This window comes from Lampetra fluviatilis, chromosome 2, assembly GCF_964198595.1.
Source record: "Lampetra fluviatilis chromosome 2, kcLamFluv1.1, whole genome shotgun sequence".
Classification (NCBI taxonomy): Eukaryota; Metazoa; Chordata; class Hyperoartia; order Petromyzontiformes; family Petromyzontidae; genus Lampetra; species Lampetra fluviatilis.
This window is the reverse complement of record NC_136276.1, coordinates 13,903,200-13,930,281: the sequence shown is the minus strand read 5'-3', so window position 1 is coordinate 13,930,281 and position 27,082 is coordinate 13,903,200. Positions and strand designations below refer to the sequence as shown.

The 27,082-nt window shown below is 45.7% G+C and overlaps 1 protein-coding gene across 2 annotated transcripts in view; it reads left to right on the top strand.

Moving 5' to 3' along the window:
• The window catches only part of LOC144943197 (V-type proton ATPase 116 kDa subunit a 1-like), a 228,886-nt gene that overhangs the window by 89,612 nt on the left and 112,192 nt on the right, over nucleotides 1-27,082 (top strand). The window contains exons 8-14 of one of the 2 annotated variants that reach the window (XM_078870471.1): nucleotides 16,491-16,641; nucleotides 17,003-17,142; nucleotides 18,274-18,431; nucleotides 19,140-19,230; nucleotides 20,141-20,259; nucleotides 20,839-21,052; nucleotides 21,483-21,607. In XM_078870471.1, coding sequence (XP_078726597.1) covers nucleotides 16,491-16,641; nucleotides 17,003-17,142; nucleotides 18,274-18,431; nucleotides 19,140-19,230; nucleotides 20,141-20,259; nucleotides 20,839-21,052; nucleotides 21,483-21,607 — 998 coding nt within the window. The remainder of the gene's footprint in view (nucleotides 1-16,490; nucleotides 16,642-17,002; nucleotides 17,143-18,273; nucleotides 18,432-19,139; nucleotides 19,231-20,140; nucleotides 20,260-20,838; nucleotides 21,053-21,482; nucleotides 21,608-27,082) is intronic. The other variant, XM_078870461.1, reaches the window with a different exon arrangement.

Sequence of the window (27,082 nt, the reverse complement as noted above, 5' to 3'; positions counted from 1 at the left end):
CTCCAGAGATCTAGAAGGTGGGCGGGGCAAGGGACGGAGCCAGCCCCAGCCCAGGCCGATATAACGGGGGCCCCGTGAGGGGCTCGGGGTTCTTCGGGTCGTCGGTGGCGAAGATCCACATCGGGTTGAAGAAGCCTCTAGCCACGCGGTCCGGGACCCAACTTATGGTCGGGACCGGGATAGCGAACCGTGTCTAGTTCTGCCGTAAAGTGGCTAGATGGGCATTCAACACCCAAGTGTAGGTTACGTTATGTTGTGTGTTGAGTTGGTGAAATATATAGTGTTGCTCCCAAGACAACGTCTGCAACTCAGTTGGACTCACTACACATGTAATAGCCAATGTCATTTTTGAGAGAGAGTTCAGACATGTCGATGACTATGAACTCATCATTGCGTGGACAACAATACTATCAGAGATCCTGACCTGCTGTAAATCATTAGAATCTGGCAGAATATCTATTGGAAGAATTCCCAATTTTAAGTTTCATTGCCGCTTTTTTGGCAATGTCAAATGACGTTTCCTTAAAAAAAAACTGATACTCATATGTTTTTTTAATTGCTGGCCATATACAATATCTGAATATATGGTGAAATTACATCACTTGTATCACCTCTAGGACACAACTTTAATGCATAATTTGTGTTGCAAATGTGACAATACTAATTACCATTCTCAAGTCAAAATATCGTACTGCACTGTAAACTCTTACCAAATTTGCTGCTGCTGAATTTTATTGTTGTTAAAAAAAATACATTTCAGGCCTTTTGAGGCAATGGCATGCAGACTAGGCTCCACACATTATTTAGGAAAGCCACTGGGAGGTCATTAGCTCAAAAAGGCTGTGCCCAAAATATGGCAGCCCAAGTATCATTCTAAATCTTTCTGTCTCCTCGGGGCCTTCACATTCAAACAGCCGATATGGCACCTGCAAGATTAAGAAAGTGTTGTGGCCACATGGAGACACAATGAATGTGCAGTTGGCATTTAACCTCTTTATGATAAAGTGAAATAACATCCCAAAATGATGTCAGTGCCAACCAGAGAAGTATAAATATGCATTTACAGTACAAGTCAGTCGTGCATGATTTAGACATTGGGACAAAATTGTAATATATGCAGCACAGGCTGTAGACCTTTGGGATATGAGCTGCTAATAAAATGCAGTTTACAGACTGCCATATGTTTTACTTGGGCTGCTGTCATTTGCATGATTTAAAAAATATCTTGCACATCTGCCTATTAATGCTGGGAGTCCCCTCCTGCAATCATATTCGATTCCTACGATTTCACCAGGGACGATTCCTGCAGGATTCCTTATTTTTATTTGAAAAACTTTTGTTAAATTGTTAAACGCTCCATTCATTTGAATGGGATTTTAACAGGGATTCTGCACTGGAAGAATCGTGTATTGAATGGGATTATATTGTTCTTCTATTATGAATATCATTTACCATAACCACAGCTTTAACTTTAGTTATGGTGAGCTTAATTATATAAAATTCCCTATTAATATATATGTAATTATCTCTTTACATTATCAGTACAATATAAAAAAATCTAATTTTTTGCCCTGTACCATTCCACCACTGAATAAATGCCTTCGAAAGCCATGTCGGTCATGAAGGCATTTGACCATACTTCACCACGCTGGTCACTATGGGTTGGTGAAAGGGTTCCCAAGACCAATTCGGGTATCACTCGCGCTGGGCCCAGCACAGTGCACAAACTGCATCGCCAATAATCCACCACTTGGACCTTGCAATTTGTAACTTGACCATGTACAATGCTTTTTTAATTGTTGATTTAGTTTTTTGCTATAACCGGGTTTATTTTATGTTACTAGGTCCCCATCGATAATGTGCCTTTATTGCCCAATGGGTGTTTACTCGTGCCAAAATAAACCAAAATCAAACAAACTGCTGCATAGCAATTGGAAGTCTTGACGTAAAGCTTTCGTGACTGCAGGAATTCATATTCTTTGGGTATTTTGGTAAAGTCACGGAGATAGAACAATAAAATAATGAAAATAAAAATAAAGTGAATAAAAAATAATAAAAAATATCACGACGTTTCGATCGCAACACAAGCAATCATCACCAGGTGGGAAACCCACAGCAAGTAATTTTTTTGCTGAAGTGGGAGAGAGATGCCGTGGAAAGAGGTTATATAGGTAAGAGAGGGGGGAGGGGCAAGGGAGGGGGGTAGGGGGAGCGTTGAGTGGACGCTCGGAGAGGGACGTGAAGTTGGTCGGGGGGGAAGTGGGCGGGGCTAGAAGTGGGAGGCTGAGAGAGCTAGGGATGCGCGGGGGGGAGGATGCAACAACAACGTCACTGCAGCAACAATGCCAGTGAAGCTAACAATGCCAATGCAGCAGCAATGACAAACGCTGGGGATGCAATTAAATCGGCAAAATAGACTAGTGCCCGGCAAATATGATGGAAAAATCATAAAGCATTTAAGGTTTTACCTGGTTAATAACATCCTTCCAATGATTGCTCAATTTGTATCCATCTTCTCGGTTGAAGTTATGTCTATGTTTATATATTTGGATGGCTTCATGAACAAATCTTTAATTGTAGCCCGAAGGTTTGCAGAGCACATTGGTCTCGGAAAAAAACAATATCATGAGAGCCCACAGCGTTATAGCAATGGTCAGCCACGGCGGAGGTATTAGTCCTGCCGTGTTTCAGATCTGCCTTGTGTTCGCAAACACGGTCTGAGACATTTCGTTTCGTTTCCCCAATGTAACAATCACCACAGGTGCAACTTAGTTTGTAGACTCCAGGATATTGCATGTCAGGAATGACATCTTTCACAGATGGGATCAGATCACAAATTTTATGTATTGTGTTAAATCGGACCTGGATCTTGTGTTTGTTTAAGATTTTGGAAATGTTTTTGGTGACCCCTGCTATGTATGGAAAGGTGATGGTTTTGATTGGGTCCTCAGATGGTTCTTTCCCAACGGTTGGGGTGATAGCTTTACAGATTGTGTCGTCTGAATATCCATTCATCTTGAGGGCTTAGTGTATGTGTTTCAGTTCACTGGCGGGGGATGGTGATGGTCGGCAATACAACTGAGAAGATGGGTATAAACTGAGCAATCATTGGAAGGACGTTATTAACCAGTTTAAGTCACAGCTGGCTGTGATGTTTCTATCCTACCTTCCAATGTTAGCAGTTATTTTCAACTCTCTGATGTTACATTAACAGGTTCACACTAACACAGCCGCCATTTACATTGACATGCTAATCTCTTACATTGACATGCTAATCTCTCTCACTTTAGCATTACTAGCCCTGCCCACTTTGTTTATGACCCTTGGGCTACACCCATTTCAAACCTTTAAAAACAGCCTGCCTTAGCAGCTTTCCCACTCTTTTTTCTCCTGATGACAATTGCTTGTGTTGCGATCAACACGTCGTGATATATTTTTTTAATTTTTATTCACTTTTTTTCATTTTTATTATTTTATTATTCTATCTACGTGACTTTGCCGAAAGACCCAAAGAAGATAAATTGGAAGTAATTTGTCTTCTTAAGACAGATGATAAATTAAAACTCGCTTTAATTTAAATAAAATCATGATGTACAAAAATTATCCACGGTTTCATCTAAATTTCTTTCCTTCGTTTATTTCATTTGTGTTAAAATTGGCAAACATTTGAATAAACAGGGATAATCAAGGGCCTTCCTGTGGTTAATGTGTGATATAGGTTTCTTGGGTTCTTGTGTTCTAATCTGACCTGAGTCATCTGTTATGCACTGTGAGAAAATTATGAAATACATCAAGAGTGCTGCTTGACAATTTGTATGCCAAAGTGAAATCATGACATTGTTTTAAATGATATGTCATCGACCAGTGTGACACCTAAACTTGTAAAAATGGTTTCAGCTGCTAATTTACTACAGCACAGGGGTGGAACATCCCTGTGTCGAACTTCAAGGAATGTCTTTACATATCTGTAGGCAATGTGTGACATAAGGATGAGGAAGAATTAGGTTAACAGTTACAACATGCTGGGATTCTTTTAGAAAAGCCAATTGTGAAATACTCACAGTACACTAGTTAAAATTTTGTTCATTTTGACAGGAATGGAAATATAAATATCCCTGAAATGTATACGTTAATTATTTGTAACCAATTTATACAAGTGTAGTGGTGATACGCGCTGGGTGTATACGTCGTGTGCCAGCGCGTATGTACGGGTGTGTGTGTGGTGACGCGCGCTGACGGGGAGGAGCAGGCGTCAGTGCGCGGGTGGGGGTAGTGCTGCTGATTGGCTGTGTGCCGGTGACGCGCTGAGAGGGAGTGATCGGGTGGCAGCGCGGTGTGATTGGTCGGGGAGTGGAAACACGCGCTGGGCGGAAACGGATCGTAGAGATAGCGCGTGGTGATTGGGTAACTGAGGAGCGGTGCCGACGTTGAGGTCCGCATCCGCTCCGTCTCCCGGGAAGAAGAGATATATAAGGTGATGCACAGAGGAGTAGGGGGGCAGAAGTGGAACCATCTAAGAATGAAGACGAAGGTGCAGAGATAGAGCCCGGAGAGGAGAGTAATGGAGAGGAGAGGAGAGTAATGGAGAGTAGAGGAGAGTAAGGTATAAGTGTGTAGCCAGAGAGAGAGAACGGTCTACACGAGCTGAGTAATGTATAGTGTGTAGCCAGAGAGAGAGAACGGTCTACACGAGCTGAGTAATGTATAGTGTGTAGCCAGAGAGAGAGAACGGTCTACACGAGCTGAGTAATGTATAGTGTGTAGCCAGAGAGAGAGAACGGTCTACACGAGCTGAGTAATGTATAGTGTGTAGCCAGAGAGAGAGAAAGGTCTACACGAGCCGAGTATGCATACGGTGTAGCCAGAGAGAGAGAAAGGTCTACACGAGCCGAGTATGCATACGGTGTAGCCAGAGAGAGATGCAAAGTCTACACGAGGCGAGTGGAGAGTGTAGCAGAGGCGCAGAGTCTACACGAGACGAGAGAAGAGTGTAGCCGAGGCGCGGAGTCTACACGAGGCACAGAGAGCCAGCAGCACAGAATCTAAGAGAGTCAAGAGAAGCGTAGGGCGGAGAGAAGAGGTCACGAGTTGTACCGTTGTATGGTGACCGCATTGTGAAGAAGAGAGGCCACGCGTTGTATCGTTACAAGTCAAGATTTAATAAAAGAAGTGTGTTCCCGTCAAGGAGTTTCCTGCCGTCATTTTCCAATACTTCATCTGGCGTCAGAAGTGAAACGGGCTTCCAAGCATGGAGACAAGGAAGACCCGTAGGACCCACGGGATTGACCGCGAGGAAAACCTGGACGACTCGGGGCCGCTGGTGGCGGGGGGTGAGGAGGAGGACTTGCCCACGCTACAAGATCCGTCGACGGCGCCGGCCGAGCGACCGGGGACCGACGCCGGGCTTCGTGAGGCGCACTCCCGACTGGCGGAGCTGCTGCTCGCCGCCGCGTCCATCTTGGCGGAGATCAGCTCGTCGGGAGGAGCGGGGACGGTGGGGGACATTTTACAAGGTCGCCCCGCAGATTCCCGCCAAAACGAATGGGGGATTCCCGCCATTGCGCCTGGGCCTACTTTTGGCGGGAACGGCGAGCGCCACGTGGTGGTGGGTTCCCAAGCGCGCGCATCGACGTCATCAGCGCGCGAGGGGGTCCGCCATTTTACGTCTGCTGCTGGAGCCGCCATCTTACACACCGACGGAGAGGCGGAGAGGAACCACGAGGCGGATGACTTCATTTTTCAGCAGCGCCTGCCCACGTTGTCAGCCTTCAAGGCGGAAGGCGGAGACTGGGGCCAATTTCAGCGAAGGTTTTTGGCGCATCAAGAGATGTCAGCGTGGTCCGATGCTACGGCGCTGCGGGCGTTGCCCGCCATGCTGGACGACGATGCGCTCGCGGCCTTCAGGGCTGCACGGAAGTCGGACCGCTCCACGCTGAAGGATGCGCTGGGTTTGTTGGCCAGGGTCTACGGACCTCCCTCGGCGTGCCGCCATCATTTCTACGCAAGACGGAAAGCGGCCACGGAGACCGCGCTGGCCTATCGCACGGCGTTGCTGGCTCTTGCTGATGCTGCGTTCCCTCGGATGGACGAGGAGGGCCAAGACGCGATGGTTTTGGAGCAGCTGCTTAAGTTGGCGCAGGACCTGGGGGTCCCTATCAACACAGCTGACGAGATTGATATTTCTTCTTTGAGAGTCGTCACGAGTATTCAAGCGCACGAGGCCCTACAACGGAAACAAGGCGTTGGTTGCAACGCTGCTGTCGTCGCAGCCCCGGGTTTGGTGGTCGCCGAACCCCAAGTCGTCAGCCCACGAGAGGAGGCGTTCGCCACGGGACGACCAGGGGACTGGAGGCCGGGGGCCCGGTCGCCTCTGCGATCGGGCCGAAAGTCGGAGCAACCAAGATCTACTCCGACCCTCGTCATGTGCTATAACTGCGGCCTCCGGGGCCACGTGGCGTCCGGGTGCCGCGCTCCGCGGCAGCGCGCCATGGGAGCTCGGCTGGACGACGACCGAGAGCCCAAGCCATCTCTACAATCCCCGGCAAGTCGCGGCACCTCACACGCTCGGCCTGTTTATTCGGCACACATGGGACGCCGCGTTGCGGCGGAGGAGGGCCGGTTAAGGTTCGGGGATTCGGTTCGGCGAGGGGGGTTCGGCCGGGACCAGGGAGACATTGAATGGGCGGAATTGGGGCATAGAATTGTGGCTGCTTCGGCGGGTTCGTCCGTTGTTACGGGATCTATTGATGGGGTTGAGATTAGGGTGTTAGTGGACACGGGGGCATCGGCAACTATTATATCGGACCTCATTTATAATATTCTTCCAGTCCAATGTCGTCCGCTGCTTCCAGTGGATGTGCCATTTTACGCCGCTAATGGGGGATCGTTGGGCATTATCGGTCAGGTTAGGGCGTCCATTTGCATTGGAGATATCAAATTGTCGGGACCCGTTTTCGTTTCGTCTTCTTTGGCAGTTCCGTGTCTTTTGGGCACTGATTTTTTGGCTAAAATGCCTATTAAAATTCTTATCGATCAACGATGCATTGAACTGCCATCGGGTCGCCGGATTTCATTTTTGACGGGCCCTACTGACATTCGGACGGCGTGCGCTACGATACAAGCGGTGGCGACGCAGACCGTGCAAGTGCCCCCGGGTTCACAGATGTTGATTCCCCTCCGGTTGCGGAAACCATGGGTGAGGGAGGCTTCGGGACAAAGTATGCTTTTGGGTCCTTCTAACAAGGCTGTCGGGGGTCTTGATTTATCGGTGGCTCACACTTTGGTGCGGGCTGACAGGGATCCGTTTGTGATGGTTTTGAACGCGGGGTCGCGACCAGCTGTCATTCCGCAGGGCACCGTGCTGGCTCACGCGGCGCGGGTCCCTGTGGATGATGGGTTGGTTGCACAGGTGGGCTCGAGCCCCGCGCGGAACGTTGAGCCAAGGGAAGACCTTGAGTGGGTCCATTCGTTATGCGCCGCCTCGGACGATTTGTCGGCGGCGCAGTTGGGTGCGCTGCGCGAGTTGCTCATTGAATTCTCTGATGTATTCAGTAAACATAAGTATGACATTGGGTGCACGGATTTGTTGCACCATCACATTGAAACGGGCGATGCGGCGCCGGTCAGGCTAAATCCCTTCCGACTGAGTCCCGTGGAGAAGGAACATGTTCAGTCGGCTGTTAACGAAATGCTAGAAGCCGATATTATTTCGCCCTCCTCTAGCCCGTGGGGAGCGCCTATTGTGCTGGTTAAGAAGCAGGACGGGTCCCTGCGATTCTGCGTTGATTTCCGTCGCCTGAATAAGATCTCTGTGGCTGACGCGTATCCGCTCCCCAGGATGGATGAGTCCCTCGATGCATTGTCTGGTGCGCGATATTTTTCGACTCTTGATTTGTTATCGGGGTTTTGGCAGTTGCCGCTCGACGAAGAGTCGAAACCTAAGACAGCATTTCGGACTCCAGGGGGGCTGTTCCAGTTTAACCGGTTACCCATGGGACTTCACTCCTCTCCAGCGACGTTTCAGCGACTTATGGAGCTGGTTTTGTCGGGCTTGCAGTGGGATACATGCTTGATTTATATGGACGATGTCATTGTTTTCAGTAAAACGTTTGAAGAACACCTCCAGCGATTGAGAGGGGTGTTCTTGCGAATGCGATCGGCTAAGTTGAAATTTAAACCGGCCAAATGTCACCTCCTTCGTAGGTCGGTTAGATACTTGGGTCACATTGTCGATTCTTCGGGGATCTCCACCGATCCCGCGAAGACGGATTGTGTCGGTTCGTGGCCGACATCTACGTCCGTTTCCGACGTGCGTAGTTTCATCGGGTTTGCTTCTTATTATCGGCGGTTCGTTGAGCACTTCGCCACTATTGCAAAACCCTTGCACGCTCTAACGGCGAAGGGAGTGAAGTTCAAATGGGGACCGGAGGAGGAGGCCGCGTTTCGCTCCCTCCGGGACGCCTTGGTGGGTGCCCCACCCTTGTGTTATCCCGATTTTGCCAGTCCCTTTTTGCTGGACACGGATGCTAGCAACACGGGCATTGGGGGGGTGCTATCCCAAGTCGTTGGGGGTGTCGAAAGAGTTGTCGCCTACGGTAGTAGGGTGTTGTCTCCGGCGGAGCAGCGCTACTGCGTCACCCGTCGCGAGCTGCTTGCCATTGTCTTTTTTGTGCAGCAGTTTAGGCCATATCTCTATGGTCGTCACTTTACGGTCCGAACGGACCACGCGGCGCTACAGTATTCATTGAGGGTCGCCCAGCCCTCGGGCCAGTTGTCGCGTTGGTTGGAAGTCCTCCAGGACTATCAGTTTACGACTACGTACCGTAAGGGGTTGCGACACACAAATGCCGATTGCTTGTCGCGGTTGTTGCCATGTGATGAATGCGCGTGTTTGTCGGGATCGGCGCGCTGTAAACCGACGCTTGCGGGGGAGATGGGGGCACTGGCTGCGACAGCGGGCGCACCGATCGTGGATGATTCCACTGCCTCTCAGGGTCGGGACTCGCTGCTCTCGCTGTTGCTCAGCGAATGGGGCCGCCTCCAGATGGTGGACAGCTCGCTGCTAGCATTGCGCCGCAAGGTTGGGGGTCCCGAGGGGGACCAGGAGCGTACCGGCTCCTATGTACTTGAGCAGGGCATGTTATTGAGATGGGACAGTTTGTCCCGGCGGAACACACTCGTGGTGCCTTCCGCTGTGAGGGGGAGGGTTGTCTTGGCGGCACACGAACGCCTCTTGCACTTGGGAGTTAACAAGACGCTTGCCCTGCTTCAGCGTGACTATTACTGGCCGAGAATGGGAAGTGATGTGGTAAATATTCTGAAGGGGTGCGTTGAGTGCGCCAGGCGTAAACCACCGCCCGTGGCAGCTAATCCACCGCTGCAATCTATTCAGGTCCCGCGTACCAACGAGCTCGTTGCACTCGATATTTTGGGGCCCTTCCCAGTCACGCCGAGAGGGAATAAATATTTGTTAGTGGGGGTCGAATACTTTACCCGATGGCCTATGGCGTGGCCTCTCGCTAACCAGTCGGCAGCGGCTGTGACGGATGCCTTCGTCCAGGGCTATGTCCTGGACAAGGGGGCTCCCGAACGCCTGCTGACCGACCAAGGTAAACATTTTTCGAGTAAATTGTTGCAAGAGGTGTGCGATCTGTTGGGTACCAAGAAGGTGCGTACCTCCCCGTACCACCCGCAGACAGACGGGATGGTGGAGAGACTCCACAAAACTTTGACTTCCATGCTGTGCCAGCAGGTGTGCGAGGCACATGTAGATTGGGACCTGCAGGTCCCGGGAGTCCTTGCCGCGTATAGAATGGCCCCCCATGCAGCTACGGGGTTTTCCCCATTCTATTTGATGTACGGTCGGGAAGCTGACCCGCCAATGGAAACGCAACTTGGCCTGTCCGCTCCACGAACTAATTCTAATTTGGCAGAACATATTAAGTTTAATATTCACAAGCTGACAGAGGCGAGGGAGGCCGCACGGCTTAATTCGCGGGCTCGCCAAATTGCTAATGAACGGTTGCGGGCACGGAAGGTGTCCATGCACGAATGGAAACCAGGTGACAGGGCCTGGCTGCATTGCCCTCAGGCACCCTTGGCTACGTCGCCTAAATTGTTGAGACCGTGGAGGGGACCCGTGGAGGTCGTGCGCGTTGCACGGCCCCAGTGCGTTCAGATAAAGTGGGGAAAGCGCCGTTGGTACGTTCACCCCTCCCGACTGAAACCGTTCTCGCCTCCATATGGCCTCCCCTTGTGTCGTGATGGCCGGGCGTGTGACGTGACCGGCGACCCAGAGGGGGAAATGTCTCTGCCTGATCCACACGTATTTTCGCCTGATCTGCTCCCAGGTGTCTCGGAACTGACAGCTGCCGATCACCGGCGGCCGGATCTCCGCGGCGGGGCCGGCCCTTTCAGGCCCGTTCCGCGCCGTCTGGAGCAGCCGGAACCGCCGGACGGTCGTCAGTGTCCCGCCCCATACGACGGACCAGCCAGACGGACTCGCGCCAGGTCGTGCTACTTTGCATGACCTGCCTCGTGAGGAGTCGGGCAGTTGGAGCGCCTCGTCACTGCGTGTAGTCGCAGGGACGTGGGGCGCGTTCGTTTTTTGGAATTTGCTTGTATCGTGTTATTGTTGACTTTTCGTGTTCATTGTCAATCTGTACATAGTTATTCTTGTTGTTGTTGTTATGTTACGGGGCACACTGGGGGGGTTACGGGTTTTTTTTTGTTGGTTGTCGTCTTATCGTTGCGGTTGGTTGTTGTTAGCAGCCGGGCCGGCTGCGAGCTATGTGGGAGGGGGTGATGTAGTGGTGATACGCGCTGGGTGTATACGTCGTGTGCCAGCGCGTATGTACGGGTGTGTGTGTGGTGACGCGCGCTGACGGGGAGGAGCAGGCGTCAGTGCGCGGGTGGGGGTAGTGCTGCTGATTGGCTGTGTGCCGGTGACGCGCTGAGAGGGAGTGATCGGGTGGCAGCGCGGTGTGATTGGTCGGGGAGTGGAAACACGCGCTGGGCGGAAACGGATCGTAGAGATAGCGCGTGGTGATTGGGTAACTGAGGAGCGGTGCCGACGTTGAGGTCCGCATCCGCTCCGTCTCCCGGGAAGAAGAGATATATAAGGTGATGCACAGAGGAGTAGGGGGGCAGAAGTGGAACCATCTAAGAATGAAGACGAAGGTGCAGAGATAGAGCCCGGAGAGGAGAGTAATGGAGAGGAGAGGAGAGTAATGGAGAGTAGAGGAGAGTAAGGTATAAGTGTGTAGCCAGAGAGAGAGAACGGTCTACACGAGCTGAGTAATGTATAGTGTGTAGCCAGAGAGAGAGAACGGTCTACACGAGCTGAGTAATGTATAGTGTGTAGCCAGAGAGAGAGAACGGTCTACACGAGCTGAGTAATGTATAGTGTGTAGCCAGAGAGAGAGAACGGTCTACACGAGCTGAGTAATGTATAGTGTGTAGCCAGAGAGAGAGAAAGGTCTACACGAGCCGAGTATGCATACGGTGTAGCCAGAGAGAGAGAAAGGTCTACACGAGCCGAGTATGCATACGGTGTAGCCAGAGAGAGATGCAAAGTCTACACGAGGCGAGTGGAGAGTGTAGCAGAGGCGCAGAGTCTACACGAGACGAGAGAAGAGTGTAGCCGAGGCGCGGAGTCTACACGAGGCACAGAGAGCCAGCAGCACAGAATCTAAGAGAGTCAAGAGAAGCGTAGGGCGGAGAGAAGAGGTCACGAGTTGTACCGTTGTATGGTGACCGCATTGTGAAGAAGAGAGGCCACGCGTTGTATCGTTACAAGTCAAGATTTAATAAAAGAAGTGTGTTCCCGTCAAGGAGTTTCCTGCCGTCATTTTCCAATACTTCACAAGCATCTAAATATTACATCAGTGATACTATCAATTTCTACAGCACCTTTGACAATCCACTGCTGGAAAAAGGGCTCCCATGTCACAATCCAGTAGCAAATCAAACCTTAACCACAGGAACGCCCTTGATTATCTTTGTTTAAACACAGATTAAGAATTTAAACGAATCTCTTGTATCTCTATTCATCTCCCAAACGTTCAAGCACCTTGTTGTCAAGTAAAGCCCAATTGCATACATCAGCTTGAGGTGGTAATCGTATGTAAAGGTGAAAGATGCGGCCAGGCAGGCTGCAGCACGTTGCATCAACCCTGCAGTATTGAAGGGGTGGGGGAGACTGGAGGGAGGCTGAGCATTCAGCTCACCTTTTAAACTCTACCTGTCGAGTCAAAACACGGTACCTGCCATTTAAGCCATGGCCGTTGCAATATTTCATGTACATGGGGAGAGTGAGAGCTCAATAGGTATGAATGACGGACACCAGCAGATTGCATTCTTCTTCATTCTGCTTAGCATTTAACAGTTGTTTAATTTAGACTGTGTCGTGTCCCCACTGATTTTTTTTCAAGCCCCCTCAAATCCCCCATCCCCGTTCAACAAGGCCGTGCTACATGGCTGTATCACAGCATGTTCTCTACACCATGGTATTTATTTATGTAAGCTTGTTGACCAATACAAGCCTCGCAAAGTCTCAATTTTCTTTTTCAGGAGTGTTTAGTGAAGTTTTTCCCAGTAAGGGTGGGGTGGTGATGTGGCTATGAGTATGCCCATTTGAGTTATTTGCAGATAATTTATTACGTTTGGATGTTTGGTCAATACCAGTTACATCGTATGTTATTTTTCGCGGATGTCACAACATGCAATACATTGTGCTGTGTGCACTGTGACATCACATCATTCTATTTTCATTGTAGCATCGCTTGTACATGATTAAATACTGGCTTTTGTACATTATTGTAGTGTTAAATGTAATCATATTAAATACAGGAAGGTAATTGGAAAACTATGAAACCAAAATAATGCATTGTCACATAGCAATTTAACGCAGTGACGTAAGTTTTTTTCATACAAGCCCACTTTACTGCAACTATTAACCATGTTTAATAGTTTACAAGTCATTCCACTACATTATTGTTGAGGCAAGGGAATTAGGATACTTCAAAGGTGTTTTATTTAAAACTTGCGTTGCTAATTATTCCATTGCATCTAAAGCTGAATTTAATGTGTTCATTATAATTAATCAGCCCTCACTGATAATCTTAATTCACGCTAAAGATGATTGATGATGTCTTTCCCTCGGCACCAAGACGAATGTGCATCAACTATGTGTACTCTTATTTAATACTGAAGATTGAGCTGCAACAATAATCTTTCAAATTAAAAAAACATGCAACGCAACTGGCAATGGCCAATGTAAAAAAAATATTGGCAATTTATTCAATTAGGATAACACATAACAACATCACCACCCCTCACGACTATGAAAATTGAACAGGACCCTCCTGATAAAGACTACAGACTCCACTGCACTGAGGTCGTGCTCATTACATGGCTGCAGAGTTTGGTAATGCATGTTGTTTACGTCGTTTATTGTGAAAATTCGGTCACAGTTCCTAGGATCACTGTTTCATTGCTTTTATGGCTTTATTTTGGTGATTTTTGAAAAGTTTTTCGGTTTGGCCATGTTTGTTTGTTGTAGTACAGAGTTATACTGATGGCCATAATCTAAGTTGTCTTGTGGCTGTTGCTGATTGACTTGCATCCCACTGGGATTGTTGCACACAGTGTTGGTGTACGGTGCTTTTTTTGCAATATTTTGCTGTCTTTTCTTGGATTTTCTGTTTGCACATAGTCACTTTAAGATGTTTTCTTGTTCATGTTTTTTTGCTTGTTGCGGTTGCACCCGATTCAAGAGCCGAATGGCTCACAGGGCTATACCTAATAAATGAAAACGAAAATTTTTAAAATGAAATTACAAACAGTTCTCGCCACAAATGAACCACCGTGCCTTCCTGATCTCGTCAAGTAGCATAAACCATCATGCAAACTCCGGTCATCATCGCAGCGGCTTTTGGCTAAACATTAAACAAAGACAGTCACTGCATCACATGCTGGAACGCTCTTCCTTCTGATTTTAAATATGAATTGAAAACTCGTTTCTTTAAAACTGCTTTTTTCGTGTTTAGTTCGGTGTCCTTCTGACACACCTCTGCATAGCATGGCTGGCTACGTTTGGTGCAAAACAAGTTCAACATGTTCCAGAAAAATTGTGCCAAAACTGAAGCTCTTTTTACTGGAAAAAGGCCCACTCTCAGGAAAGAGTCATGTCTGAGTGTGCTAAATATTTGAGTTATCATCCATTCTGAGCTATTGTTCACTTCCCACATATCTAAACTCGGAAAGACATCATACCTACATCTGCGCAATATGTCTCACATCCACTATTTCCTTATCCCAGTCGCTAGTTAGGCCCTCATCCATAGCTTCATTACATCCTGATTTGGCTTTTGAAATTCGCCTCTAAGACGTATGCCAAATCGCTCATTTGCAAACGATAAATCTCATCTGCAACCATAAATGAGACCACATCACCCTGATAATCAAGATCACGATCATCATGGACTCGCTGCTACCTACCCCCATCCCATCACATTATACTTCCCTCCATGCACTTTCCACTCCAGCCCACAAGGCATTGTCGAAACAATCCATCAATCTTCACTCAGTGGGAGGTCGCTCATTCTCCTGTGCTGCCCCAATGCTCATAAATTATATATTTCCAATCATTTGTGCTGTTGACTTCCTTCGTGGACGTGTTAAAGTTCACGACTGACTGCCTTTCTCTACATATTAAATATGCTCACTGTTTGTGTATAGCGTCTAAAGATGCCATATACATCCAAATGTTAGTGTAATGTGCATTGAGTTTTCTTGAGGCACCGAGGGAGATCATGTTTTTTCTCATGAAACTTTATTGCAGGAGTTTTTATTTTAAAATGGTTTCCCCTCCCCCCTCAATTCACTTTACTATTTACACCACCACCACTGTCCTGTAGGTGAGTGAGGTGTGACCGTTTTTGGCCTAATAGGCAGCTCAGTAGCCTTTGCTGCTGACTCCATTGTCATACATTCCGATATCAGCACAAGTTTTAAACCTATGTTAAACAAAAACAACTCCAGCAATTGTCTGTATGCTTGCATCGGTGCGGACTTGCGATCATCCCCAGACTATGAAGATGTTGCTAATTTATGCATCTACCAACATAAACAATGCTTTTTTGAGAGAATGTAGTTATTTTGTGTTTGTAAGGAATCAAGTAATGGCGCTCTCTCTCTATGTATATGATAATGGCAGTGTGAATATATTCAGTCTAATATGAATCAAACATAAATTTATTTTTTGTATAAATCTAATGATAATTCTTTTTCATGAATAAACCATGTTATATTTTCCCACATACAAACAAATAATTTCCACGACCTTACAGTGATAACGATCTTGCAATCTCTGTTGGCTTCTTAATCTAAACCCAAGATTGATAATGCCTTCCTCTGCTCTTTGTGTAATATTGAATGTAAATTATTCTCGTCGTAATTTCCCACTTTATTTCCATTTTAGCATTCCTTTCCTATGTGAGTGTACACCGTTTCATTTTTATGTTGAGATCCTACTCAAATGTTGCTTTCTGAGCGTGTCTCATCCCTTGTCTGTCTCTAAACGAACTCCCTGCAGCTGACACGATTTTCCCTCCTCCGCCACCAGATCCCAAAACCCTTACCTCCATGACCACTAAAGCCCTTGCATACGATGTTCCACCTTCTCTAACAATATTCACATCTTTATTAAATATAAAAAAAATGTTATGCTCTGCATCTTCCTTAACACATTCATTTTCCTTGACTAGAGACACTTTTACAATACACACTTGCATTTACACTTCTGCTCTTTTACACTCTGCCAGCAGAGTACACGATGTCATGGAAGAGATCTCTAGGGGAGCATGGTTCTGGGGACTGGCAGAGTAGAGGGCATTTGAGGATGTAGGAGTCCGATTTGCTGGCAAGGGCACGTGATAGGGCAAAATGAGGATGTAGGCCAAAGGTGACAGAGGGGATGCGTGTTGTAGGGCCCAGAACCTTCTAATGAGTTCCAGAAGGGGGCGTGGCCGAGAGCGGAGCCAGGCAGGGGACACGTGGAAGGTGACCCAGAACCTTCTCGTAGGTTCCAGAAGGGTGTGTGTCCGAGGGCGGAGTGGGGCCACGCTGAGGGGCATAAAAGGGCTTTATCGGGGCTGTCTGCTGGAATGGAACCCGCCGTGCTACGTCTTCTCCTCGGTCTCCGGTCTTCGTGCTCGGCATTGTGGGTCAGGCAGTGTGCCGACTGACCTGACCCGTTTATATAGTTACCCTGTGGTGGTTACTGGTTATGTAGTTATCCCATTGTGGTTACTGGTTATGTAGTTAACCCTTTATTTATCATAGAATTAACATGTTGCCTCCTGAATCTGTGTGTCTCTCAAGTGAACCCACTACACAAGTAATAAATAAAATAGAAATTATCATGGAATACTGGTCAGATGGACTACGATTCACTGATACTGGCATTGCCGTGATCTGTGTGCTGGCAGGAGCGCAGTGGCTCCACTGTGCCTTCCATTCTGAACCGCATGGTGAGTGAGCAAAATCCACCAACCTTCAACCGCACCAACAAGTTCACCTCGGGTTTCCAGAACATCGTGGATGCATATGGCGTTGGTGACTACAGGGAGGTCAACCCAGGTACGTGGGGCTGCAGGAAAGTAGTGGAAAACGTTTGACACTTGTTTAGAGCTACTTTTGCATGCTCATGTGAATCATTTTTTTCATGACTTTTGACATGCTTTTGTTTGTTTGTCTCGATGTATACCATTTATGTATGCATATTGAACTTTTTTCGCCAACCATGCTAATCGGAGGTGCGTTTGTACGTCAATAGCTGCATTTGTATGTCCTTTATATTATATATTGTTATATTGATATGTCATACATTCGAATGGGATATTTATGAATTGAATGCTATACGTTTGTTGTGAAGCTTGAAGTAATGTCCCGATATATGAACTGAAGTGTATTGTTTTGATTGTGCTATTTGACTTTGCAGCTCCCTACACACTCATCACCTTCCCGTTCCTTTTTGCTGTAATGTTTGGGGATTTGGGTCATGGCATCATCATGACATTATTTGCTCTCTACTTGGTCATCTTTGAGAAGAAACTCTCCGCTTCTAGGATCAATAATGAGGTGAGAATTGGTATAAAGTAACACATATGAACCCTTGTGCTGGATCATCATACACGGCATAGGGATAAATAAGATGGTGGGGGAAGGGTCATTTCCACTGGCGGACTTGAAGAAGGTCCAACGGGTGCAGCCTCTCCTGGGAAGAAGAACAAATGGAAGAAGCAGGAGTGGGTGACGGCTGCTCCACTCTCGATGTGTTTTTTGGTGTTGTGTTCCAGTGGTTCGTCCCGCTGTGCAAGGTATGGGGATCAACCGGGACGGCTGAGCTGTTTAAGGGGGGGGGGGTGATGTAGTGATGTAAATGGTGTCACTAGGGGGTTCGCGCCCAGCTGCTGTTACAGGAGTGCACCTGTGCGTCTGGAGCCTCTCTCTAGCACCAGAGTGGGTACGGCATGTCAGCCAGCCCTAGGGGGCGTGGTACTGGTGGTGGCCTGAGTGAACCCGGGAGGGCGCGTGATGCTCGGCCGAGATCCTACGGGAAAGGTATCGAAGGGGGCGTGGCCGAAGGCGGAGCGAGGTCATGCTCAGGAGCATAAAGGGGCATTCCCGTGAGATTGCTTGGCACGTCTGTGGAATCGAGCCTGTGTGAGTGAAAAGTTTTAACTGCTATGATTTTCACTCACCAACCCGTGTGTCTTGTTGTCCGATTACTAATTCAAGTACATTTACTTGCTAATTTCTCCAGCCCCACCCGTCCATGCACACCACAAACCCTCCCCCCTCTCCCCTGTGAACTCCTACAGCCAAACTCCTTCCCCCCCCCTCCCTCCCGTGCCTATATCAAGCCGCAACAGCAGATAATTGTTCTCACCTGAAGACGGACGCTTGTGTTGCGACCGAAACATCGTGTTTTCTTTTATTATTTTTCTATCTACGTGACTTTACCGAAATAACCAGATAGTATGGATTCCTGCAGTCACGAAAGCTTCAAATCAAGATAACATAACTGTCAACTTAATCCCACCTTACCTTCTCTCCTCACTCGGTTCAGTACCTACTTAAGCCTATCACAGTGGTGGAATATTTAATTCGCTTTGAAATATTTCCCTTATGAAGTAAACTTCTGGTTTGCCCATGCTTACTGAAGCGAGCAGTTATATTCCCTCTCTGTGTGTCTTTTTTGCACTGCAGATCTGGACCATGTTTTTCGGCGGCCGCTACATCATCCTGCTGATGGGAATTTTCTCCATGTACACCGGCCTCATCTACAATGACTGCTTCTCCAAGTCCATAAACATCTTCGGCTCCAGCTGGAGTGTCAACGCCATGTTCAACGCAAGTCAATGGACGTGAGCGATTAGCTTCACACAGCACGAGTAGCATGCGCATGTTTGTCAAATCCAACTCGATATGCTTTCTAATTAGCAACTGCAAATGTGCTCCACCAGTGAGGTCAGATGATTAGTCGCAGCCTCCTCTTGTGTTAAATGCCTCCCTCTGCAGAGCATGCTTCCTTCATAATATAACGGGCATCCCCTCCTACTGTGGGATCAAATCTCATGAACCTCATGCCCCAACCCCTGTATTATATATGTAACTTCATATACCACTTATCTGCACTCACCGGATGTAGTAGTGCATTGTGATACATAAATATGCGTGGACACCCATCATGCAGCTGCAATGAGTTGGCCAGTAGTTGGCTGTAGAGCAAGTCGGTTTTTGGCCCATCTGTATTGAGTGTGAGTGTTGTTCTTTCATATGCATGGATTTTATCCAATTCTTGTGAGAGGGGATTTTTTCACCTCTTTCAAATACTGTACTCAGAATACTTTAAAGGGCATTGGGTCCAACGTCCAAGATGGGTTTTTTTCCGAACGAGTCTTGAGATAAATGTATAGCTTTCCTGCATAAATAAAGGATGCTTTTATTATTAAAAACTATCCAGATTTGAACTTATGGCCAAATTCAATCACTGGGAATGGAGTTATCAAAACAAAGCGACTTACTTGTGTAGTCTGCTTCATGTGATCTGCCTTGACTGTATTCCAATCCAGAAAAGAAGATTTGGAGGCACACCCAGTGCTGCAGATGGACCCAGCTGTGCCAGGAGTCTTCAACGGACCCTACCCTTTCGGCATCGATCCGGTGGGTTTGGTCACGTGTGGAAAATGGATTAACCCTAAGTGGCATATGGTCAACTCCATAGCGATAATATTAATATATGTGTATGCATGTATGTATGCCACAGCAGCCTTTTGTGGAATAATAATGGAGGGGGATTCCATTTATAACACACCATCCCTATTTTTATAAACACATCTCCACATGACTGCCTTGGCAGTCTTTCCAATTTTTGTTCTGAAACTGTGAATATATGGAGGCAGTAACTGCATGGTGTGCAAAGTATGCTTTAAACTAAGAGTCGACAAGGCATGACATGCTAGACTATGTAATACAATTAAATGTATAACCCCTTCATGTTTATACACTAATATTAAATAAAGTGACAATTAAATGTTTTAAAAATAATAATACATTCCCATATATCTTGTTAAAAAACCCCCTTATGATCTTTTAAGCAATCGCTATGTTAACTTTGATGTTTTTGTCAACTTCAAATATGCAAATACGAATGCAGTGTGCGTCTCCTTATCCCTATGATTTAAAATATCAATTATTGTCTTTTCTCATTGCAGTTAATGTCAGAGTTAATTTCCAGTAAATGAATAAATAATTCAATTCCCCTAATTTTTTCTGATGTATTTCGTGCAACTTGTCACTAGGCATCTCACAAGCCTGTCTCTGCTTCCTAAACGACTTCTCATTATTAGCTATAAATGTGCACACATGGCAGGGAATGGCACAGTGCAGATGCAATCGACTGTGAAATTGATATATCTGGGATCATTGACAACTGCATCCAATTTAATGGCACTGTGTATAATGTATCAAATTGCATCTTAAGACTTGCATAATCAAGAGCCATGCTTGGCACATCGGTTTGAGACTGTACCTATAAAAAGTCATATATTGCGGTGGCTTTTTCTGCATTTAGATTTGGAACTTGGCCGCCAACAAGCTCAATTTCCTTAACCCGTACAAAATGAAGATGTCGGTGATCGTGGGCATCACCCACATGGTCTCAGGGATATTCCTCAGCCTCTTCAATCACATGTGAGTCCCTTCTTTCGAGTCCTGGATTTGTTAAAATCTGTGTCCACCCACAGAACCGGGCGTGGTGGCACATGCCTGTGATCCAGCATTTTGGAGGCAGGTGTTGGTGGATCACAAAAAATGTGAAACTTATAAACTCGCTGGCATGTGAGGTGGCCAGGTGATGCCAATACAGCCTTTAGGCGTGGGGTTTGTCTCCAGGTACTCTAAAATTACTTTTTACACATGAGTTCATCATTCAAATAGAGATGACTCCTGAAAAAGTCTTGATACTCAGTGAGGGTGTCCTGGAAATATAAACTACATTATTATTATTATCATGTTTTGTGTTATCTTGTTGTGCTGAAGCTATGCTGAAAGTATATTCCCGCTGACATCGTATAAAATGATGTTAGGTTTAACTTACTACATATAGCATATTTTAGTTTTAGGCCAGGTTTGTTGATAACATTGGTGGTGGATTATTTTCTGCCTATCCTTTTATGCTGTTGTTAGTGCAGTGCCTTAAGCCCCTTTGTTATTTTTCGTTCTGAAATTAATGTCGCGTGAAATGTGTGTTGGTTGATCTGTATATTGCAGATATTTCCAGAAGCCATGGAACATCATATGTGACTTTGTTCCTGAAATGATTTTCATTCTCGCGCTGCTTGGATACCTGGTGGTGCTAATCTTTTTCAAATGGATTGCGTACCAGGCTAAAGAATCCCAACATGCACCCAGCATCCTCATCAACTTCATCAACATGTTCCTCTTCACCTATGACGAGAAGTTTGTGCCAATGTATAATGGACAGGTAAACTATGCAGATCATTGGTGTTCCTGATCAATTGGTAAACTGTGAAAAAATGTGTGAAATTGTTAAATGACTATATTGGGTGTAGAGAAAAATATAACTGTTCCACCTAGACTAATGCTAAGTATTTATTTATCCAAATTTTAGTAATTAAGTTGATTATTTAATACATGAAATTCAGAATTACATACATTTGTGGAATATTAACACTGAGAGGTTATTTAGAGTAGGAATGAGCACACAATTGCTGTTATCAGCCTACAAACTAGAACATGTCCCTATATTATAGACGTTTGGCTGATTCGGATGCTTGACTGAAGTCACACTTTGGCATAATAAAGGCAGGGTCAGTTGCCCCTCTGGGTCTGACTCGTGCGTGTCTAGGACATGCCCCTTCATGAAGTGGCATTTGTTTGCGCTGCATTTACAGAAAGAGGTGCAGATGTTTCTGGTGGTGCTGGCCCTCTTATGTGTCCCGTGGATGCTGCTCATCAAACCGTTTGTGCTCAGATCCCAGAACAAAAGCATGCAGGTGAGCTCCTTGTCCTTCTCATGGCCCCATGCCCATGTTGAAAAACAACTGTGTGCATTTCAATTTAAAGCTTTCGTGACTGCAGGGATTCATCTTCTTGGTTCTTTCAGTAAAGTCACGTAGAAGGGAAATAATAAAATAATAAAAATAAAACATAATAAAATACAATTCTCACGACGTTTCGGCCACAACGCAAGCAGCCATCCTCAGGTGAAGAACAGGTCTGTCGGAAAGACAGCGTCTGAATGAACACCACCAAACTGTGTGCATGTCTATCTTGGTGGGACTCTGTGTACAGCCCATGTGATCGAACAGTGGTTTCCTGAAATTGTGACCAAATATGGACAGTTAATGTTAGATCTGGGAAATCCCTTCTGCAAACTATTCAATTGCTACGCTTTCATACAACCGTTTTGCAAATGACCCCTGTAATGTAGCATCGCAATTGATTCATACAGGAATGGCTTGGTGTTATGTGGAGCTACATAGCAACCGTCTACTTATCATTCGCAGACATGTGTTGCTCCTTGTTTGGCATTACACACAAATTATATTCGAGGACATATGTAGCGATTTATATATTTGCACATTCTTGGTGGAGATAAATGGATAGAAAACCTTATGTATGCTTAGACCGCAGTTCCTTTGTGTTTCAAGTATAATCGAATCACCAAACTGCATGGGATATGTGCCTTAGCTATTATATTATAACATTTATATATTCTTTGCACGTAAATACATTTTATTGATGGATTTCAATATTCTGCCCTATTAACCCAGTGACCAGAGTTGAATGCCACTCACACCCAAAAACAGTGGTGAATTATTGAATGGGTCCAGGGCCTCCCCTACATCGCCTCAGCCTTAAATGAGTACCTGGTGCAGTGTGTAAATATCAGCACTGGGGAGACAAAGGCGCCTGGGCATGGTGATGGCCAACCCAACCCCTCATGTACCGTGCCGGCCTTCATAGGTGCTCGCTAACGGCACTTACTCCAACAGCCTGTTAAGCGCTATATGGTGGGTCTTTCTCTTTGTATATGTGTGTGATACGTGCATGCGCAAACATCACTGTTGTTTCCGTTTGTTTAAAATATACTGGAAAAGCAACCAGATGCATGTCACTTATCAGCTCCGGTAATTATATATCCATGCCACAGAGTGCAGGTCTGTCAATGTAGATCTGAACGTATTAGACATGCCAGCAGAGCTATGCAGTTAAACGCCCTCTGTATATTGTCCAGTACTAATATTTACAACGTTTGTGCAACTGAATTACTTTAAATTTGTATATTTATATAAAAGAACCATATTTATTGCAAAGGAGCCACTCTAAATCGTTTGTCATTCTTTTTGTGTAAAAAGTTTAATGTGTAGTCTAAGCATGGTTTTGTGGTTGTGTGCCTGTGTGGGTGCTCTGTGCTCCATTCAATATCTGCTGCTGGACAATTTCTCATCAGAATCAGCACAGACAAGTTTGTGTAATTGTGTTTGCAATGTTTAAGAAAAAAAAATTGCATGGAAGAAGCCATTTTTATATAAATTCGAGTGAAATTTGTTATGATATATTGTTGGTGCCAGCATATCCACTTTATCATTCTTTGGTATGTTCCAACATTACTTAACAATAATAAAAAGTGTTTTCCCTAACATACATTTCAGGAGGAATGTATTAGTACATAGCTATGTTTTACTGTGTGAAGCATGTCATATTACACAGAGATGAAATATGAAACTTCGTTTATCACAACATTGATTAATTGTGTCCTTGAGTGTGATTGTTTATGTGTGCGTATATGCGTGTGGGCAGTGGTGGTGCAGTTGTTAATCGCGCTGTGCAACGAACTAAGTGATCCAAGTTCGATTCTCGCCCATGACCAAAACCGTGGCGAATATTTGAACCAGTTCTGAGCTTCCCCTAAGTCAGCTCAGTCTTATGGGATCTTCTAGTGCTGTGTGTAAACATCAGCACTGGGGAGACGAAGGTGGCAAAGCATGGTGTTGACCACCCACCCGCTCGTGTGCCGTGACGGCTTTCCTAGGCGCTGCTCACTAACAGCACTTCCACCGACAGTCTGTTTGGGCAATACGGGGGATCTTTGTCTTTGTTTTGTGTATACATGCATCTGTGTGTTAGATAAATAGGTCCATGGTGAACATGAAACTTTACATTGGCACAAAGTATGACTTGTGTGTCATAAAAAAAAAAAGTCTTGTAATGCTATTTATTTTCGGTGATTCCACGTAATCGGCCACTATCATTTCTACTGTATTTCTATTAGAGTATTATACATTATTAGTAGTCACACTATGTACGTTTTAACTCCAAAATTGCGCTTCGATGTCGGGGGCACTCTTCGCAGATCATCTAACACGCAACTCACCATGATAATAACTCCTAAAATTCACAAGTAATGTGTTGCATAAAATGTCGAAAATTTTTAGTCATGCCCTTTTTTTAGTTGGTTTTATGTATTAATATAGAAGGGGCATATGAAGATATATAGATTCATATACAGGCATGTGTATCTATACAAAGACAAATATCCCCTGTATAGACTGAACATATTGTTGGGGCAAGTGCTGTTAGCGAGCACCTATGAAGGCTGGCACAGCACACGAGTGGGTGGGTGGCCAACACCACGCCCGGCCACCTTTCTCTCCCCAGTGGCGATGTTTATAAGCTGCACCAGATACTCATTTAAGACTGAGTTTACCTAGGGGAAGCCCAGGACGGGTTCTATACACACGTGTTTACATACATACGCTCGTATGTATACATATAGAGACATATAATACGGTTTAGATTGGATAATGGTCTATTCAATCTACAGCGACTTAGGGTCCACACTAAGATTATCGAACAGTTACTAAGAGAGATTCAGTTCGCTGATGGTTGTGCCCTCATTTCACACACACACGAAGAAGACGTCCAGAAAATTGTGGATACCTCAAAATGCTTCGGTCTGACAATCAGCCTGAAAAAGACAGAGGTTAGACAGCACCAGGTCATCATTATTCCGAGTACTGTGATCTCCCCATCATATTTGACAATACACCTCTCAACCTCGTGAGAAATTCATGCTATTCGGGTAGCAAGTGACCAATCAGTGTTGTGATGGATGACGAGACCACTCATTATGTGGCAGAAGGTGGCATTTGGCAGGCTCACCCACAGGCTCTGTAGAGAGCGTGGTGTCTGCCTCTGACCCACGCAGTTGTACTCACCTCAGTTCTCTATGGCTATGAGACATGGACACATAACTGACACCACATCAAATAGCTAGAGAGCTTTCACCTTAGCTGCCTAAAATCCATCTGCTACATTAAGTGGCTGGACAGCATCCCCAATACTGAAGTCTTTGAGAGGCGCCAAATCCCTGGCATTGAGAGCATCCTCATTTGGGCACAACTGCACTGGGCTGGACATCTTTGTACATAAATGCTTGCCCTGCTACATTGTTATATAAGGATATAGTACTTATATCTACATAGAGTATTATATACTGTACTGTCATCATACTCTTTGGTTCTTGCGGTAAAGTCACGTAGGTAGAAAAAGTAATAGATCACAACGTTTCGATCGCAACGCAAGCAATCGTCATCAGGCAGAAGAAAGAGGGAAGCTGCTGATGCAGGCTGCTTTTAAAGGTTAGAGATGGGCGTAGCACCAGAGTCATAAACGACGTGGGGGAGGGGGGCTAGTGATGTTAAAGTGAGAAATGTGCATATAAAAATCGGAAAAAGCTCGGAAAGAACCAGAGCCACTTCGGAGCAAGCAAACGACGGTGGCTGTGTTAGTTAATGTAATGTTTACACAGTACATTTGCATGCAAATTTCTCCGTTCTTACGTTTACATGCAGTCCTCGATGTGACGGCGCGCTGCGAGCTTACATTGACATGCTAATCACATTTACACAGTAAATTTACATGCAAATTTCTCACTTTAACATCACTAGCCCCCCTCCCTCCCACTTCGTTTATGACTCTGGGGCTATACCCATCTCTAACCTTTAAAAGCAGCCTGCATCAGCAGCTTCCCTATTTCTTCCGCCTGATGATGATTGCTTACGTTGCGATCGAAACGTCGTGATCTTTTATTTTTTCTACCTACGTGACTTTACCGAAAGAACCAAAGAGTATGGATTCCTGCAGTCACGAAAGCTTCAAATAAAGATTGTACTGTCATCTCCACACGTATCACGATCGAGAGGAACCTTTAGCTGCATGACTACCCTTGTTCATGATAAAACAAAATTGTTGAATCGCATATTCTGGGGTTTTTGTTCCCTGTTGGTGACTGTGACAGCGCCGAGAGTGTTGTGATTCTGGAATTAGAGGAGAAAGATTTGTAGAGTTTCGCTGGATTCTGCATTTACAAGATTAATCAGTTTGGCAATCGTCGGCATTACTTGCTATACATTTATTGGCAATTCAATATAATTTCCCCCCCCCTTAAATTACAACTTAAAAATAACAAAAAAAGGAGTTAATTGACAAATAACTGGAAAAATGTAAAAGCAAATAACTGCAGCCACTTGTGGTTTTTTTCCAGGCGTAAATGCAAATTGCCTGTAACCTGATTAAATAAAGAGCTTTTGAGGGAATTGATATGTACAATATCACTTTCCCTACAAACGGAAAACAAGCCGATGAAATTAAATATTGCTGAGCATTTAATGTGTCTTTTAAATGCAGCCCGATAACTTAGTTTCTTTATTTTGGAGATGACAAGTTTAGTGCAGCTTTTATATCACATGGATGATTTCTCGACAAATTGAAAAGTATTATAGCTTATAACTATAGAACAAGGACAAAGCATTGCATCGGCTAGCATATTTCATTACTATGTTTGTGCTGTACTCTTCCATCAGAACGTGCTACAGTTAATTCACAGCAGAGATCTATATGCCATTCCTTTAAATATCACCTTCCCTAAGTACTTAGAAAAACTTGCAATTGCTCACTATGGACCAGCGCTGCCTCATTAGGCAGAGTGCTTTTGTTACACAACAGTGTCATACAAAGCGATATGTGCAGTGTTGTGGACATGTCCCTGTCTTGAAGAGCCTGAACGCTCCCTGGTGTGTTTGCATGCTCGATCTGTATGCGCTGGAGCGTAGCGTGTCGGCACACAACGCGTGATGTGGAGTATTGCCACCAGCATGTCAAGCAGCCTGCGAGTTCTGCATAAAGGTGATCCTCGCAAAGTGTGTTCCGATTACGGAATGTCACAAGGAATATGTATTTAGCCTTGTGTGGCCATCCCATGGGTTATCCTCCCATTGGTTTGGTGTGTTTATTAAAATAATACTTTAAAATAATGTAATTGTTTGCAGATGATAAGCAAATGGAAAGGCAAAATACAGGTTGTCATCCTAGGAATGTATGTTGCACTTCTTTTGCACCGTACATAGCCAACCGTGCTAATCGGAGGTGCAGTATGTTGATGAATTGTATTTATATGTAAACATTTAGTAGATGCAACCACTGGTCT